At 41.4% G+C, this 19,743-nt stretch overlaps 1 protein-coding gene across 1 annotated transcript in view; it reads right to left on the reverse strand.

Annotated features, from left to right (window-relative positions):
* Positions 1 to 12,946: 12,946 nt before the first annotated feature.
* RPRD1A (regulation of nuclear pre-mRNA domain containing 1A) overlaps positions 12,947 to 19,743 on the reverse strand; it is an 87,621-nt gene continuing 80,824 nt past the window's right edge. Inside the window, exon 7 of the mRNA XM_062201562.1 lies at positions 12,947 to 16,385. Within this exon, the coding sequence (XP_062057546.1) occupies positions 16,236 to 16,385 (150 nt within the window). The 3' untranslated portion in view covers positions 12,947 to 16,235. The remainder of the gene's footprint in view (positions 16,386 to 19,743) is intronic.

Raw genomic sequence — 19,743 nt, forward strand, 5'->3', positions numbered from 1 at the left:
GTAAAATTTTCCTGAAAACATTTCTTAAAAAAGATTGATTGATTTATTTGAAAGGCAGAGTTAGAAAGAGAGGTCTTCCATTCTGTGGTTCACCCCCCAGGTGGCCACAATGGCTGGTGCTGCACCAATCCGAAGCCAGGAGCTTCTTCCGGATCTTCCACGTGGGTGCAGGGGCCCAAGAACTCTGGCCACCCTCCACTGATTTCCCAGACTATGGCAGAGAGCTGGATCGGAAGTGGAGCAGCTGGGACTCAAACTGGCGCCCATATGGGATGTAGGCACCACAGGCGGCAAGTTTACCCACCACACCACAGCACCAGCCCCAAAAGCATTTTATCTTGCTCTGGTGAATACTTATTTCTAGGTCTAAAGATTGTATCGGGAGGCCAGTGCTATGGCTACACAGGTAAAGCTGCCACCTGTGATACTGGCATCTCATATGAGCATCGACTCAAGTCAAGGAGCTACTCTCCTTCCAATCCAGCTCTCTGCTAATGTGCCTGGGAAAGCAACAGAAGATGGCCCAAGTACTTAATAAAACTGGTTTGATCACTGTACAATATATGTATGTATATGTATAGAGCATCACTCTGGCTGGCGCTGTGGCTCAGTAGGTTGAGCCTCTGCCTGCAGCACCAGCATCCCATGTGGGTGCTGATCCGAGTCCTGGCTGCACCACTTCAGATCCAGCTCAGTACTCATGGTCTGGGAAATAGTGGGAGATGGCCCAAGTGCTTGGGCCCCTGCACCCACATGGGAATATGGAAGACTCAGAAGAAGCTCCTGGCTCCTGGCTTTGGATTGGCACAGCTCTGGCTGTTGCAGCCATTTAGGGAGTGAACCAGTGGATAGAAAACCTCTCTCTCCTTCTGTCTGTAACTCTGCCTCTCAAATAAATCTTATTTTAAAAATTACACTGCATATACCATAAGTATGTATAATTATTATGTCAATTTAAAATAAACAGTAGTTGCATATATAGAACATTTCACAAGTAGTATTGAGCAAAAAATAAACAGCTCTTTAAGTCATTTAAATACTTGGAATTATAAACTGTTCCAAGAAGTTTAAAACTCAACAATTTTCATTCATCAGGACGTGGCAAGCTGGAAGGTCAAGGTTAGGTAACAAGTTGGTCTTAGGGTTGTATGAAGTGAAATTATCTAATGACAGCACCAAAAGAACAGTGAACTGGGCCAGGCATCTGCAGCACCTGGCACTCCTCTTTGCTCATGGTAGCTGCTTTACCTTTCTGAATACCGTGTTTCTCACTCCTCTTGCTGTTTTGTTCACTTACGCCTGTCCCTGATCACCCAGCCATTGTAAGCTCCTGGGAGTTCTCACTACATAGCAGTTACTCACCAAGCTTTTGGCTTTGCATGTAGTTTTTCCTTGAGGCATGGTTTTGGAAACTGCCCTCCACTCCAGCTCCACTGCATTCTGAGGGGCCGCTCTTTACAGTATTGGAGACCTTGTCCTGTGTTTCTGATGCTGTCAACAGGCCTGAGTGATATTACTTTTGAGCCCCCACCCCCGCTCCAGTACCTAGTGTGTTGCTCACCACATAACACAAACAGCAAATATTCCTAAACTATTTAAACTTGAATTCCTTAGTCCTCTTGTCCACATTAGAACTAAGCACTTTCACATGATTGGAAAGTAGTAAAAGTAGCAACTTCTGGGTGAGGATTGTACACATTCCAGTTGCAAGTGGAATCATGGATTCTTACTTTTTTTTCTATTTGACAGAAGGGTGTTTGGGCAACTCTAAAGAGAATTATTTTTAAAATTTTGGAATGGTGATAAAACTCAGAAGAAAGCACAAGAGTAAATCTTATAATCTTGGATTTAGCAACAGTTTTTTGTTGTTTTGTTGTTGTTGTTGTTGTTGTTTTTGACAGGCAGAGTGGACAGTAGAGGGAGACAGAGAGAAAGGTCTTCCTTTTTGCCGTTGGTTCACCCTCCAATGGCCGCCGCGGTTGGCGTGCTGCGGCCGGCGCACCACGCTGTTCCGATGGCAGGAGCCAGGTGCTTCTCCTGGTCTCCCATGGGGTGCAGGGCCCAAGCACTTGGGCCATCCTCCACTGCACTCCCTGGCCACAGCAGAGAGCCGGCCTGGAAGAGGGGCAACCGGGACAGGATCGGTGCCCCGACCGGGACTAGAACCCGTGTGCCGGCGCCGCAAGGCGGAGGATTAGCCTGTTAAGCCACGGCGCCGGCCCAAGTTTTTTGTTGTTTTTAAGTTTTCTTTATTCCAAAGGCAGAGGTACAGAGGGAGAGACAGATCTTCCACCAGCTGGTTCCCTCTCCAAATGGTTACAGTGGCCAGCGCTGGACCAGTCTGAAACCAGGAGCCTAGACACGGGTTCAGGGGCCATCTTTTGCTTCTTTCCCAGGTATGTTAGCAGGGAGTTGGATCAGAAGTGAAGCAGCCAGGACTCAAACCAGGGCCCAAATGGGATGCTGGCATTGCAGGTGGCGGCTTAACCCACTGTGTCACAATACTGGCTCAGCAATAGTTTGTTACGCTAATTAAAGCAACTTATGTTGCTGCAAAAGAAAAAAAAAAAAACTGGACTTCATCAAAATTAAAGATTTAATTTGCTTCAAAGGACACCATTAAGAGAGTAAAAATACAACCCACTGAATGGTACAGACTTATTTGGAAATCATATGCCTGATGAGCCTATGTTCCGAATTAGAACACTTAAAATTCAGTAATATAATAGGGAAAAAAAATGGAATCTGATAGAAGATTCTCCAAAGAAGATACCCAAGAAGCATGATAAGATGTGCATCATTGAAATAAAATTCAAAACAATGGGGGGATACTGCTGCACACCTACTAGAATGGCCAAAATCACTAAGGCAATAGAAATGTTGAGCATGTGGAGAAGCTAAGCTTGGTTGTGATTATATTAAGTGAACTTTTTGGGACCTGCTGCTCTGCACCAATTTTTTAACCAGGACTCATCCTTGGGTTCTGTCTGACTTGCTTAGCCCAGTTTTAGCAAGAATCCTGCTAAGTCAGTTTAGTGAGAATTCACTACCCTGGCCCACTGTCAGCAACAAAACAGTCAAGTTAATTCAAGAATCCCCCTACCTGTGATGTGTCTTAGAAGTTTTCTGTCCGCTGCCCCCTCCCTGTGCCTGCTGGCTGTAAATCCCCAGCTGTCTGCCTGTTGCAATAGTCTTGAGTGCAGTCTTAACAGTTTAACAACTGCCAGGACAATTTTTTACTTAATAATATCAACACTGTTGTAGCTTTAGTTCAGTTTAAGTTAATGTTCAATTCAAGGCAGTTTGGTGCACTTAAGTGATTGACTTTGATAGCTGCTTTTTTTACCTATGATCTTTTGAGATGGCATGTAGATATGAAGGTTAAGCAAAGTATGATTATGAATTCACTTCCTGAAATGCAGAAAATTCAAGTGGTTCAGTCTCCACAATTATGTACAAAAGGTCCTTCTAGCCTCTGTTGGGTCTTCCTGTAATGACAATACATAATTGCAAGTCTAAGATTTATAAATCTCAGATCTAATGACAGTTTTTACCTTTTTTATGTTGAATTCCCAAGTTAAAACAATGATTTTTAATTTCAAAAACTTACTTAGTCTTCTTTAACATGAGTTTCTTAACAGCTAGAATATAAAAGAGCAGCCAGGTTAAAATTGGCTTCAAAATTTTAAAACTTCTAACTTGGACTTCTGGGTCTTGTGGGTGGCACAGTCCATGGCTAAGTGCTCTGTTGGTTTTTCCTGCCAAATCAGTCAGCATTTCACTACTCCCTTGAGCTTCAGATGTGTGCCTCTAAGATGGTATTTTGTCTAGAATAAGTCTCCATTAGAGAGGGTATTTTACCTAAAATATCCCCCAGCATACCAATTACATTCTAAAGAATTCATAAACTCTCTGGCTGTGGTCATGTGTGTGTGTGTGTGTGTGTATACATATATATACACATATATATATTCATATTCTCTTTGGGCACATTCTTGAAGGTCATCTAATACCTAAAATGTACAAAAGGGAGAAAAACATTCAACACTAGTCAGCCTTAGTTTTTTATTTATTTGCAAGGCAGAGTTACAGAGAGAATCTTCCATTTGCTGGTTCACTCTGCAAATGGCTGAAAAAGGCTGGAGCTGGGCCAGTCCAAAGCCAGGAGCTTCTTCTGGGTCTCCCACATGGGTGCAAGGGCCCACGTGTACGCGTTTGGGCCATCTGCCACTGCTTTCTCAGGCAGGAGCTGGGTCAGAAATGGAGCTCAGATGGGATGTCGGTGCCTGCACCATCACTGCCGCAATTAGTGTGGCAGCATCGGCAACCTCTGCCCCAAGAAGGTGGTCAAATAAGGCCCCGCCCACACAGGGCAGCTCTTAGCCATGCCCCACGACCTCAATGAAGCCTCCTTCTGTTTTGGGGGAAAAAAAGCTTGTCTTTGTTAGACCCAAGCAGCACACTTGAGATCCAGGAACTATGTTGCTCTCTAAAGCCTTACCCTTCTTCCCAGTAGAACTACCTTAAGCTTGTCCACGATATTCAACATTTCTAAGATTTAATACCTTCAGATTTCCATTGTGCAAAGACTGATCACAGCAATGACTTCTGAAAGTGCTTTACAGTTTGTACAATGTCTGTTTATAGTGCTGTATCATTTAGATTACATTTCATTTAATTCATCATACTGCTGAGACATAGCAAAGAACACATTTCTGGAAGTCCCTGTCATTGTTCACTTGAACCATGGTCACTGGTCAACCCTCAAGGCTGAGTCTGAACGTTCCTCACGCAGCTCTAAGCCTCTCTCCAATTATTCCCCACAGACGTGACTCGTGTAGGACTCAATATATAATATCCATCTCCCATGCTAAATTCTGAGTCCTATGAGGAGGATGTCTTACTCATCTTTGAATTCTCTTAGGCTTCGGTAAAGTGATTGTCATATATTAAAGGCTCAACACATAAATTCAACAACCTTAAAAACTATGCTTGCTATAGTAAATGGAAGAGCTTTTTATTTAAGACTATGTATTACTATTAAATGGCCTCCTGGTAATTTAGGTCCATAAAGTACTGAAAAGCTGAAGAAGAATTTTGCAATGGAGATTTTAGGAAACTATAAACTCTGAGAACATGTTTCTCTTAGTATGGTCACTAGAGTTTAAGTTGGCACCATTCAAAGCTGTGAGCAACTCATCCAACTTTTCACTCAGATGGATGGCAAATAAATAATTTCAACTCCTGTTTCAACTCTAGTCAACGTGTAGTTGCCTGGAGCTACTTGGTTCTATTCAGGATTCACTGAATTAGTGGCACATGTCACAAGCCAGAGAAACATGAGAAGGGCACGTGGGACTTAAACTTGTAGGTCCTCCTGTAAAGGGGACATGGCATTGGCTCAGACATAATGAATCCTTGTAGAGTTCTACGAGACACTATTTTTTCCCTAAAGAAACCTTTTATTTAAGGAATACAAATTTCATGCATTTCATAAATACAACTTTAGGAACATAGTGATTCTTCACACCATACCCACACTCTAACCTCTCTTCCTCCTCCCTCTCCTATTTCCAGTCTTACTTTTAACTAAGATCTATTTCCAATTAACTCTATACACAGAAGATTAACTCTACATTAAGTAAAGAGTTCAACAAATTGTGTATATATATATATATATATGTATGTGTGTGTGTGTGTGTATATATATATATATATATATATATATATATATATAAACTGTTCCTCAACAGTCAAGGGCTGTTCAAAGTCATTGCATCTAGAAGATGATTTCACTTTTTAAGCACTTTTTTTTAGAAGATTAAAGAAGCACCCAAGAATGATCTTTTGCGAGCACTTAGACAAAACTATAACTTACGAGACATCAGAATATCCTCCAATTAATACATTAAAATAAAGTAAGTCCTTGAGAACAAGTTTACTATTAACTCTCATAATACAACTCTGGAGACAAAGGTCCTATATGTGAAGTAAGTGCACAGTGACTCCTATTGTAATTTTAAAAATTAACACTCTTATGATATCAGTGATCACCTGAGGCTCTTGACATGAGCTGCCTGGGCTATGGAAGCCTTCTGAATCCACAAACTCCGTATTTAGACAAGGCCATAAGCAAAGTGGAAGTTCTCTCTTCCCTTCAGAGAAAAGTACATCTTTTTTTGATGACCACTTCTTACCACTGGGGTCTCACCCACAGAGATTCTCTATGAAGGACACTTTTTGCCACAAGAGACACTACTTTAATATGAGAAAAAGAACTAAAGGTGATACAAGTTTGAGTTTATAACCAAATTTCATGAGTTCTTGTTGCTAACTATGGCATGTCTTTCTAGAGAGCAGGATGTTTTTAAGCCTGAAAGCTTCTGCAAGCAATTATTGAAGTAACATCACAATTTTATCCTTCAGGAAATGAAAGTACATTGAGCAGAATGAGTTTGGGAGAACAGAAAATACAAATGTAGTTTCATTAAGTAGCACACAGAGGAAGTATATGCATCTTTAATACTGTGTTTTAATAACAATGCTTCTGGTACATACGGAAAAGTTATAAAGTACTTACAGTAAAGCTCTCCACATCCATGTAATGCACTGAGTAATATAAAAACGATGGGAACCAAATCAAAGCTCTAAAATAAATGTGGATCAGAGGAATAGTATAACTAAATAACATTTAATGACTCCCTGCAATAAAATTAATTTCTGAAATAACAATGGAAAAGCACTTAGTAAAGTGCTTGTATACAACATTATTTGAAGGTTTATTAACTGCCAAAAATACATCTAGGGAATATTTTATTTCAGATATAAATGTGATTAAGAAACATCTGAAAATAAAATTGCATATTTACTACCCTAAGTTATTTGTAACTTAAATAGAGCTTTTAAAAACATTCATACTGAAGCTGGCACTGTGGTGTAGACTAAGCCTCTGCATGCGACAATGGTATCCCATATGGGCGCCGGTTCTAGTCCTGGCTTCTCTTCTGATCCAGCTCTCTGCTGTGGCCTGAGAAAGCAGTAGAAGATGGCCCAAGTGCGTAAAACCCTGCACTCTCATGAGGGACCCAGAAGAAGCTCCTGGCTCCTGGCTTCAGATTGGCCCAGCTCCTGTGGCCTTTTGGGGAGTGAACCAGCGGACGGCTGACCTGACAGACCTTTCTGTTTATCTCTCCCTCTGTGTGTGGCTGTGCCTCTCAAATAAACACATCTTTTTTTAAAAAAAAAAATTCATACTGAAAACAGTAAATTGTTTTTAAGCAGTATACTCTGAAAAAGACTGCCTTTTAAGAAAAAAAAAGGCTGTTTGGGGTAGGTGTTTGGTGCAGCAGTTAAGCCCAGCTCAGATGCTCACACCCCATATTGGAGTGCCTGGTTCAAGGCCCACTACGCTGCTTCTGATCCAGCTATCTGCTAACACACACCTTGGGAGGCAGCAGATTATGGTTAAAGTACTTGGGTCCTGGGTACCCAAGTGGAGACATGGATTGAAGTCTGGGTTCCTGGCTTCAACCTGGCCCAGCCTTGGCCGTTGCAGGGATGTGGGAGTGACTAGTCTAGATGGAAGCTCTCTTTCAAATAAAATTAATATAGCTTTTAAAGGCCTTGTGATTCAAAGCTCTAAGGCCATAATGCAAAAATTGCTGGTTAAGAAAAAACTTATATTTTAATCGACCACTGAGCTCAACCACTAGCAGTTAACTTCCTATTGGTTACTGGTGAGGAAATTATGTCCCATGTAAAAGACAGTGCTCCATGCCCCTGGTGTAAAACTACTGCAACTGTAGCTGCTCTGTTCCATCAAAGGATTTAAAAGGAAACAAAGAGAAAGGAACTCAAGAGAACCTGCAGTATTTGTTCTGCATGTTGACAGGACTTGGAGACAGAAACTCGAATGGTGAGAATATGAAGCATCAAGGACATCTGCCTCTAACTTGGGCACCCACAGCTATCACCCAGGTAAGGATATAAGAAACTAGACACGAAACTCACCTGTGGCCTTGCAGAATTCAAGCACCAACCCAAAAAGACAAATGAATAAAAACCAAAAACTTTACCTCTTTTAGTTTAGCACACTCTGGCTGCAGCCTTGCAAATCATAAAACCACAACCAAGGCCCTGACGGCAGTGTAACAAAATTACACAAAGAGCTCTCTGCTAGTAATCTGATCCCATTAAAAACTCTTCACGTTTTTAAATATTGAGAGCAGGAGAAAGGAGACAATCAGTACTAATACTGTGAAAATGCCATGTAACGTACAAGGGGTCTTCATACAGGTCATGGAATTTAGGAAGTTCATACTGGCTCAAAATATTTTGAAATCCACGCATGGTTTTTTCATAATAATCATTTCCATGAAGTTTCTGAAGACTGTTCATATGATTTAAACCTCTTAAAACATCTCTGATTTGTACTTCCTTAAGTAAAATGAAATTTTCTTCACTGAACAAAGAAATAAGACTTTATTTTTTTAAAAGATTTATTTATTTATTTGAAAGAGTTACACAGAGAGGAGAGGCAGAGAGAGAGAGAGAGAGAGAGAGAGAGAGAGAGAGAGAGAGAGGTCTTCCATTCACTGGTTCACTCCCCAGTTCGCTGCAATGGCTGGAGCTACACCAATCCAAGCCAGGAGCCAGGAGCTTCTTCTGGGTCTCCCATGTGGATGCAGGGGCCCAAGGACTTGAGCCATCCTCTACTGCTTTCCCAGGCCATGGCAGAGAGCTGGATCAGAAGTGGAGCAGCCGGGACTTGAAATGGTGCCTATATGGGATGCCGGCACTGCAGGAGGCAGCTTTACCCGCTATGCCACAGAGCCGGCCCCAAGAAATAAGACTTTAAAAAGTTAACTTTAACCAAAAATACCTCTACAGCTGAATTTTTAAAAACATCTGAATAAGCCCACAATGCTTAATCACAGATCATTTAAATAAAAACTACAGCTTTGCACTTTCCTCACGAAACACAGAATTCCACCATGTATAGATCTAAAATTACTGATTACTGTACCTTTCACTTCAGTCAATGATCCACTTACCAAAAAACCACTAACACTTGGTTTCCACTTTGTCATCCAAAAATTGGAAATGAAGACCACATGGATTTCAGCAATTAAAATAGCTGAAGTGTGTAATTATACCAAAGACTAACGCACCTGTTAGGTAAGCAGTTGCCATTCAGACTCCAAACTGCCTTTCTCTTCCTCCTATACTCCATCCCCAGAGAAATGAATTAAAAAACCATAGAGGAATTGGCCCAGAGGGGACTTCCAAGTTCAAATAAGGCAGATGTAAAGCATCTCTTGGCCTGTCAAGAAGGCACACTATTACAGTTGCTTAGGATGGGCCAGGCCTTTTTTCTTTTCCATATATCGGAAGAAATATATTTGACATAGTGTTGGGTGCCCAGAGCAGTGGTGCCAACAGACCTGGAACTTGAGTGTTCATCATAATTAACTGGACAGCTTACTATTAATAAGATATATCACTGGTCCCTATTCTCATACGTTGTGGTTCAGGAAATCTGGGGCCCAAGAATTTGGATTTTTTTTTTTTTTTTTTGACAGGCAGAGTTAGTGTGAGAGAGAGACAGAAAGGTCTTCCTTCCGTTGGTTCACCCCTCAAATGGCTTCCACAGCCGGCGTGCTGTGCCGATCCAAAGCCAGGAGCCAGGTGCTTCTTCCTGGTCTCCCATGCGGGTGCAGGGGCCCAGGCACTTGGGCCATCCTCCACTGCCCTCCCTGGCCACAGCAGAGAGCTGGACTGGAAGAGGAGCAACTGGGACTAGAACCCGGCACCCATATGGGATGCTGGCGCTGCAGGTGGAGGATTAACCAAGTGAGCCACTGTGCCGGCCCCGAAAATTTGGACTTCTAACAATTTCCTAGCTGAGGCTAACACTGCTGGCCTAATGAACCACTGGCTTAGGAAACACATGCTACTTCAGAAATAACAGTAAGCTTCTGTCAGTTCTAAAAATTGCCACTATTCCATTCCCACTAGATTGTAAGCACTTTCTAGAGCAGACGTGTACTTGACTATTCTCTGCGTACCCCAGGACTCAACACCATGCCTTAAAACACAGAAATTAGTTAAAAGTTGTCTAGAACATTTTTAACCAATTGTTCTAACTCTGCTTTGTTGATGTGAATGTAAATAATTTGAAAAAAATGGAAAGCTTTGAGAAATTGCTTTGAAAAAAACTCAGTGAGTTAAAATGCTGCTTGCAATGCCAGAATAACATATTGCAGTGCCAGTTCCAAGTTGCAGCTGCTCTGCTTCCAATCCAGCTCCCTGATAATGTGCCTGGGAGAGCAGTGGAAGATGGCCCAAGTCCTCAGGCCCCTGCAACCCACGTGGGAGACCCAAATGGAATTCCAGGCTCCTGGCTGGTGTTACCCTTGATGTTGCAGCCATTTGAAAAGTGAAACCAGTAGATGGAAGAGTTCCTTCTGTCTCCTCCACTTTCTGTGTCACTCTGCCTTTCAAATAAATAAGCACATAACATACCATTATCACCAACAGACAAAGCAGAAGAAACCCAAATGTCCACTGATGGATGAACAAAATATTGTGTGCATGTTTGTATTTATACAGGCCATATTTTGTTTGCATATATTTTATATATGTGTATACACAATCAAAAAGGAAGGAAATTCTGACACATAACAGGGTGAATTCTGAAGATACCACGCTAAGTGTAGTAAGTCAGTCACCAAAGAATATTTTATATTCCATTACATGAGGTACCTCCTAGAGAAGTCAAATTTATAGAGTAAGAAAGTAGATGGCGGCTGGAGCTGTGGCACAGTGGGTAAAGCCACCATGTACAATGCAGGCATCCCATATGAGCGCCAGTTCGAGTCCCAACTACTTCACTTCTGATCTAGCTCCCTGCTAATGTGTCTGGGAAAGCAGAGGAGGATGACCCAAGTCCTTGAATCCCTAAACCTTTGTGGAAGACCCAGAAGAAACTCCTGGCTCCCAGCTTTGGATTGGTGTAGCTCCAGCCATTGTGGCCATCTGGAGAGTGAACCAGCAGATGGAAGACCTCTCTCTCTGCCTCTCTGTAACTCTGCCTTTCAAACAAATATTGTTTTTTTAAAAAAGGAGAGTGGTTGTTGTTTAATAGGTGTAGAGTTCCAGCTGAAGATGAAAAAAGTTCTAGAGATGGTGGTAATCATTGCACAACAATGTAATTATACTTAACACCAAGGCACAATTTAAAATAGTTACAATTTACCATGCATATCATTATGCATAATTTTAACCAAAGAAAAAAATTGAGTATAACATCCTCGCACAAGCCCCCATCTTTCACTAATGCTTTTAGCTAATGTATGTTGCTTCATAATCTGAATACTTGTATAATGTTAATTTTACTATAACCTGACATACCTTGCAAAATGTGGACTTGGAGATGATGGCTACACAAAGTATCAATGCAGGAGCAGCATCATGTGGTGGTTAAGGAGAACAGGTTTGGAATCAAACTTGAAGCTGGTTTTGAATTTCAACTTCCCCATCTGGCTTGTTTGTAATTATGCAGAACTTATACTGTCTTAATTTCCCATATGTAAAATAGGGATAATGAGAGCATCTATCACAAAAGATATATGAAGTGCATAGCTTAGACCAGTTGCTGGTGCTCAGTATAATTTGTGTGAGCTCTCATTATTATATGTCACAGATTTGAATTTGCTTTGTAGGGCACTGTTTCTCAAAGTGTACTCCATAAATTGCTTACATCAGAATCATTTGGGTAGCTTGTTTACAAGGTAGGTTTCCATAGCCCAAATCTTCTGAAACATCATCTGTGTATATTGGTTCCACTGTATAAAATCTATCTTTGCAGAGAGGAAAAGCACATGGGAATAAAGTTCCTGAATTCAGATCCAGTGACGCAGAAATGGAGAATTGGGGGTCTGGCCAGATGCCTACATTTCCCAAACTTTCTAGCTGATAAGAATCAAGGAAGTGTGACTCCACTGGAATGTGTTTTTTCTGTGTGCCCCTGAGTCTTATCAAAGAGGTTTGGCAAACTCTGCCCCACAGATTTCTAGTATCCCTCAATTATGCTTTAGATTCAGGCATGGGGGCTGGCGTTGTGGCCAGCTGCTCCACTTCCAAACCAGATCCGGGCAAATGGCCTAGGAAAAGCAGCAGAAGATGGCACAGGTTTTTGGGTCCCTGTCATCCACGTGGGAGACCTGACTGAAGCTCCTGGCTCCTGGCTTCATGGCCCAGTACTGGCTGTTGCAGCTATCTGGGGAGTGACACAGCAGATGGAAGTCTCTCTGTGTCTGTCCTTCTAACTGACTTTCTAAATCAATCAATCAATAAATGCAAGGTGTGGCAGGAGAGCCTGTGCTCCAGGAAGTACAAGGGAGCAAGTGAATCAGTTAACTTGAAAGCACTTAATAAGCATTACTAAGCAGATGGTCACAAAAGACACTGTCTTGGGCTCCACCCATAAAGGACATGCTATGTAATGAACCGTCAAACCTACACTTTATTATTACCTGGAACTGCTTAAAAATATTTTAAATCATGAAGCAAGTCATAGACTCTAAGTCCAGTACAGTGGCTGTCAAAACATGGCGCCAGGCCCAGCAGCATCAGTATCGTGCTGTTAGAGATGTAAATGGAATGTGAAGCTCCGGGTATAGGGCTCCGCCAGTGGTCATTTAATCAACCCTCCACATGATTCTGATGCTCATTCCAGTTTGGGAACCACTGGCCGAGTAAAGTGATCTTCCTCAGCAGTTTCTTGAACATGTCCCTGAATTCTCCTATGGCTTCGCTTCCCTCCTGTTCCATCAGTCTGTCCCCCAACTTTCCACCTTCCCCCACCACATCCAATGAATCAGATTCACAAAAATAACCTACACAAAGAGGCTTCAAAAAGAACATAAAACTTTATTAAGAACACCTTGTACTGTCATCAGATACAGCCAGAGAAAAAGGGGTAAACAAACAGGGCAAGTCCATCTTCCCATGTGCTACTGCCACCTCAGAACAGACCCAGGGATGGATGGCTGCACTTACAGTTGGCAACAGAGGCTCCGTGTAAATAAATTCATTAAGTAACACAATGTTCCCTTTCTAGACAGAGAAGAACTGGGCTTCCACTTTAAATGCTCTGACATATTGCGACAACTATGACACAATACTACATCTTCAGGGGCTATTTCCTAAGAGAACACACAGCAGTTTGGTAGCTTTATGTGATTCATAGAATGTCAATTTGCAGAAAGGAAAATTCAGAAAGGGCCTTGTAACTTTCCCAATTAGTAATTTGTACTTTTGAGTTTTTTCTCTGTAAAGATTGATCAGAACCAGTTCAATAACTATGAGTTGTTCAACCAGTGACAACTGACTACCTAGTTTTGCTTTGTTCTTTTAATTTTGCAAATCAAGATGAACTGGATTCTCCCAGCTTTAGCTGATTCTGAAGGAGTTCTTATAGAAAAACCCTGATTGAGAGTGCATGTGAGAAGAGGTGCCAACAGAGCTGCATCTGGAATGGTTTCCTCGGGACGGGGGGCGGTTCCGCCCTAAGAACTGACTTGCTGAGACTCCCAGTTCCCCCGAAGGTTCTTTTACTTACTGTAGTGACGGAAGGAGCAGAAGGAGCGCCAGAGAATCTGTTCAGATTGCCACTCCGGACAGCTCTCAGTACTGTTTGTGGAGAAGAGAGCATGGTGTCCACTCATACCACAGCACCCCTACTGCAGGTGTGGCGACTGTTCTTCTCTTGAGGGGCCAGGCCAAACGGCACTCAGACGCATGATTTGCCTCAGATACACACACAGTGGAGAAAATGCTCATGATTCAGAACTTGGTATTACAGTACCCCCACCTAACCCATTTCTCAAGAAAATGTAGTCTTCTTTTCTAGAGTGGAAGACTACTTACTGCTAAGGCTTACCATGTTAACTACCGTAAGGCTGAAGACAAGACTTCTAAAGCAGCCTAGACTGCATTCAGCAATGAGTTAACCAGCTGAGGTTGTGGAGGCTAGGTCAAGGGGTGGGATTTAGGTTCTTGAGCACTATCACTTATCACAAATCTCATCAAGCTCTTTAAAAAAATAATGCATTTTTATCATAAATATTTAGAGCAGATACTGGCATTAAAATCAGTACCTAAGTCAGAAGTCTGTCCTAAATGGTGAAAATATTTCAACAAACTTCTAAAAGATTTCAAATCTTCCCAGGAGTATATAGTTTATAAATTAGTTTTAAATGGAAAAAAATATATTTCTTGAATGGATAAATCACCACTTCAGATCATAAATAAGGTCAAGATATTAAAAATAACTTAACATACAAGTTTTTGCTTTCACAATAACAACAACAAAAACTAACTTGCTTGGTATACTTTTGTTACAGGTACAACTAGGTTTTAGAATTGTGCATGTTCCCTCCCCCTTTGCTGCATATCATCTTCCATTTCCTGCACATAGGGACAGAGGAACACAGCACAGGCAGACACCCCAGTGTTTGAGCCTGGCTGCTACACACGATTCCATTCGAGTGATGATACAAATGCTGGTCAAGAGCTACTACTAGTAATTTATCAACCATATTTCAAGTTAAATACATTTATGGTTCAATGGCTTAGGTTCCCAGTTCCCAGTTGAGCTTGCAGTGGTTGTGTTTATGGGGAACCTAACCCCTATGTATTTCTAGAAGAAAATTCACCCAAGTCCCAAAAGTTGACTAAAAAACTTTGGAATACAAGCCATGTATGGATGAGGACTGCTTACATCCATCTGTTTTAGAGAGGTCAAATTGTTAGAAGCATTGCGTTCAGAACTACTGCTATTTAAAATCAACATTTGCCATCTACCTTACATGTAAATTCATGTTAACTCTAGTCTCTAGTGCTGAGAAAGACACAGAGTGAAGCCATTTAGACTAGTGAGACGTAACTGGCTTGTGGGATTTGAGATGTTTTATTGACTATCTAATTTGAACCTGCTTACAATGAGAAGAAAAATGTCTACTATGTAAAGCAATGAATGAAAAAAAGATGTTTATCCCAAGTCACTATTGAGTGCAAATCCATAGCTTAATGTGATTAAAAAAGAATGCAGGAGAGCATGCAACTGCTCTAACACACAGCGCTAGAAATCAAAGGTAAAAGTACGTTTGTTTACAATTGCAAATATACAAATATAAAATTTACCACATCTACCCTGTAGCGTAGCACTGCTTTATTTCCAAATACACAGTCATTCAAAACCCTTAAGGAAACATTAAAAATGTTTCAAACTACTTTACTGAACATTAATGACGATTGTGTTCTTGAGTTATTAGAGCTAAAAATACTACTGTTTTTAAAGTTGTATGGCTGAAGGAATAATAAAAGTATCATTATTTTATTTCTTTAAGTCCCACAGATGATATTTTATTAAAGGGATCAATTATGTTAAAAGGAGACTGATTTAACAAACAGAAATCAGTTCTAGAACTAAAGTTGTTCTAGTGGTAGAATGTCAAAAGCCTTTACTATTTCCAAAGCATTTCCATATTAATCTACTCAGAGAATTATAAACAGTTTAATCAAGGGGGTCCCTATATAACACTCTTTATTCCACACTGGTAGTTGGAGTGGAACCCTTCAGTGCTACCAGGGAGTTCTCTAGGCTTTACCTGATCCTCAAAGTGGAACTCATATTTAGTGTTAAATTAGTGACCTCCAGGGAATAAGGAATCAAAATCATGGAGAGGCACAGAACCAAATTTAGGTTGGGAAAAAGGGTAAAGATCAAGCTGGAACATGTAATCCTTTCTACTAACTATGTCATAACAAGTCTCAACCAACTCCTGATTAGTTCTTCCCCTTTAGGAATTACATAGTATACAGTGATTAGATACTGAAGAAAATAAAGGAAAACAAATGAAAATACATGAATAAACATAAACATGGAATTTCTCACAAGGCCCTGGATCAAAAAAATTTACAAAAAGATCTCTTGAAAATAATCACTATTTGTAAGCTTATTAATACACAGAGATCATCACTTTGTTAAACTAGTCATCTTAACTTACCAATAAAATAGTAAACAAACCAACATTTTAAACAATTTTATAAATTACTTGTCGTTTCGTTAGTGTCACTCTCTCAACAATATACAAAAATAACACTACAGGACTATCCACCTAACCTGTCTCCATCTCTTGCAAAGTCCTGGGCCCTGAAGAGACTGGTCATCAATCTTCACTGTAGATGTCCCCAGCAAAGGGCAGGTGCATGTGGCTGCCAGTGACATTGGGCAATCGAGATAAGTCTGGCAGGCTCTGGATCCGGGACCTGAGTTCTTTGCGCACCAGGGATACTCTGGCTAACTTGCGCTTGTATTCCTGTAACATCAAACCACTTTCATTAGCATTTGCGTTCAGAGAGCCCTCTGATGCTCTGTGTAACATCTAGTACTAACCTCAGCTCATACCAAATATAAGATTATCCCAATGTGAGTTTTAGAATCAGAAGAGGGGCTCTGGAAATACATAAATAAAATACATACTACTATTGTGAAAAACTGCAATCTTTACCTGTTGTTCCATACCTGTAGAAAGAAGACTAACATATTAATATGCTTAATCTCAAATATATACTCCTAAGATTTTCAAGTATGTTTGAATTCAGACAAGGAAAGTTACATTTAGTTTCAGAATTCTTAACGGAAATTGTGCATCCTTTTCAGCTGTGATTGATGGTAATAAACTATGAATATTCTCAGTACCTGTGACTTGGTCTGTAAGACAAACTAGTTGCTTCTGTTACTTCTTTATAGCTATCTTGCAATACTGTTTACATTTATCAACAGTAGGGCATAGTGGGTAAGGCCACCACTTGAAGCGCCAGCATCCCACATGGGCACCAGTTAGAGTCTCAACTGCTCCACTTCCAATCCAGCTCTCTGCTATGGCCTGGGAAAGCAGTGGAAAATGGCCCACATCCTTGGGCCCCTGCACCCACGTAGGAGGTCCAGAAGAAGCTACTGGCTCCTGGCTTGGGATCAGCGCAGCTCTGGCTGTTGCAGCCATCTGGGGAGTGAGCCAGCGGATGGAAGACTTCTCTCTGCTTCTCTGTAACTCTCTGCCTTTCAAATAAATAAATCTTTTAAAAAAAGATTTTATGAGTTATAGTAGTTATGAGACCCATCACTGAATTTAATTAATGAGAAAGCATATATTAATCTTACTGTTTTGATAATTCCCCTCAACATAACTTAATTTGCAATTGCTTTGTAATGCTAGTTATTTTATGAATTTAAAAAGCTAAGCCTAGTAATTAAGATGCAGGTTGCATCCTATTATCAGTGTCAAGGTTCCAGTCTAGGCTCCATTCCCAGTTCCAGCCTCCTGCTAATGCAGACCCTGATGAGGTAGCAGCTGATGGTTCAAGGGATGGGAGACCCCTACTGAACTCCCAGCTCCTGGCTTTGGCCAGTTCCAGGCATTTGGGTAGTCAATCAGTGGACTGGAATTCCCAACTAAATGCAAAGTAAAGTTGAACATGTATTAACTTGAGATGGCATTCATGGCTGTACTAGACCACCAATGTCCAAGGAATTGGAAGTCAATCAAAATCACCTCTGGCTTGGAGGAAGCGGCTCATTCTCGGTACCGGAATGTCTCCTGTAATTGTGGGCTCCAAAACTCTAAAAGTGTGGTAGACTCTTTCTCAACGCTAGCACCTCATGCAGATGGAGTCTTGAAGGGGCAATCCAGAAAACAGGTAATCCTCCCAGGAAGGTTAGAACCTTTTCCTTCTCTCTCACCACAGCTGATCTCACAGGAGACACAGCAGGTTAAGTGATGGGCTCTACATTTTGTGCAGGCAGCCACAAAAATCCCTTCTTCACCAACTCTTCTCAACTCTGGCTGCACATCAAATCATCTAGGAACACTCTGAAGTAACAGCTTTTTCAAGAGAACCACAGACTCTGCTGGAAGTGGATCCAGAGCACACAAATTTCATAAAAGCTTCCAAAAGGATGCTAATACACAGAGTGTGAATTGTTTCTCTACAGCGTTAATGCTGAAACAAATTAGTGAGGTTTCTCTGTACTATGGAGCCTCCTGTTTTAAAATACAATTGCACTTCATGAGTATGGGGTCTGTCAGAAGCTGTGTAGCCCAAATGTTCTCGGGGATGGAGGAGAGGAGGAGGATTCTGAAGCAGAGGGAACTAGGCACTGGCAGGAAAAGCAGGCAAGGCTGAAAGCTGGCAACGTTCAAGGACAGCCTTGAGCATGAGAGGTGCTGACCCTCTTCACATCCACTCATTCCTGCATTCCCAGCCTGTCCTATGGCACTTTGGGGTCAGCACAATGTGGGAGGCCATTTCAAAAGGTTCATGGAAAATGGAATTAAACCCATTTGTTTTTAATGCAAATATGCTGAAATTCACTCTTCATAACGTGCATTTCCATGAACATTCTGAAGACCCCCTCATATTTGGACATTGTTCAAGGGTAATTTCCTCTATGTTCCCCTGGGGGCTAGATGCCTGAATATGTCACATGTGCCCTTAGTGGTCACTAGTCTCAAACATTCAGATAGGCCATTCTTCAACTATTAAGATTAACTTACTTATTTCATGCAAGTGATATGTGGCAATTAAAAGCCTTCAACCAACAGATATGTATTAAAAATAAAAATAAATAAAAATAAACCAAAGCCACCAATGACTCAATGTGCAATACAGGCCAGATTCAAACTTCACAATAAGCCTGCTGAAATAATGTAATCAGGCAGCAGTGTTGACAGGTGACCAACGCTTCAGCATTCTTCTCCACTCTGGACTTGAGTTTTTTTACTCCACCCTCCCCCATTCAACAAGGCTCCCAGTTGCTGATTTACCCTTTATTTGCCAGCGTCACCATTATTACCCTAGTGTCATCACTACTACCCTAAAACTTACACCACCCCAGTCACTTACAACCTTCAGTTTTTTTTGTTCCAGCTCCATACCAAGCCTCACTTCTACAGGTCAAATCCAAGCCCTTCCATTCTTCAGAACTGGACTATTACAGTCCAGCTCAATGTCTACTTCTCTCTAAATCCTCCCCTCATTCCCACCATCCTCACCCAGGCTCTCAACTAACACTCTTATCTACACTGTCTTACCATTCCTAGTACATGAACACGTGTCTTATCTTCCCAAGGGCAGGAGTCTTCTTCCTGCCATACTTCAACATCAATAAGTATGATTTGTCTTGTACATATGGCAAATGGGAGTTAGCTTGAAATCTGAACCATTAAACTTTGCTTTACAGTTAATATTGAGTACCCAAATTTTATATATTTTGCAAAAGCTAAATGAAGGTCAAACACTGCCACAGAAACTGGTCCTCCAGCCTCAAGTTAACTTCCTATAATATGCTACCACCCAGGTTACTTCTGAATGTTAACTACTATTGGTTGTGTTATAGTTTCATATTTGTATGTGAAGCATCCATTTTCTGTATCTTGTAGCGTCCAGCAGAAAACTGAGTATTTTTTTTTTTTGACAGGCAGAGTGGACAGTGAGAGAGAGACAGAGAGAAAGGTCTTCCTTTGCTGTTGGTTCACCTTCCAATGGCCACCGCGGTTGGCGCGCTGCGGCCAGTGCACCGTGCTGATCCGATGGCAGGAGCCAGGTGCTTCTCCTGGTCTCCCATGGGGTGCAGGGCCCAAGCACTTGGGCCATCCTCCACTGCACTCCCTGGCC

The sequence above is a fragment of the Lepus europaeus genome, chromosome 9, assembly GCF_033115175.1.
Source record: "Lepus europaeus isolate LE1 chromosome 9, mLepTim1.pri, whole genome shotgun sequence".
Taxonomy (NCBI): Eukaryota; Metazoa; Chordata; class Mammalia; order Lagomorpha; family Leporidae; genus Lepus; species Lepus europaeus.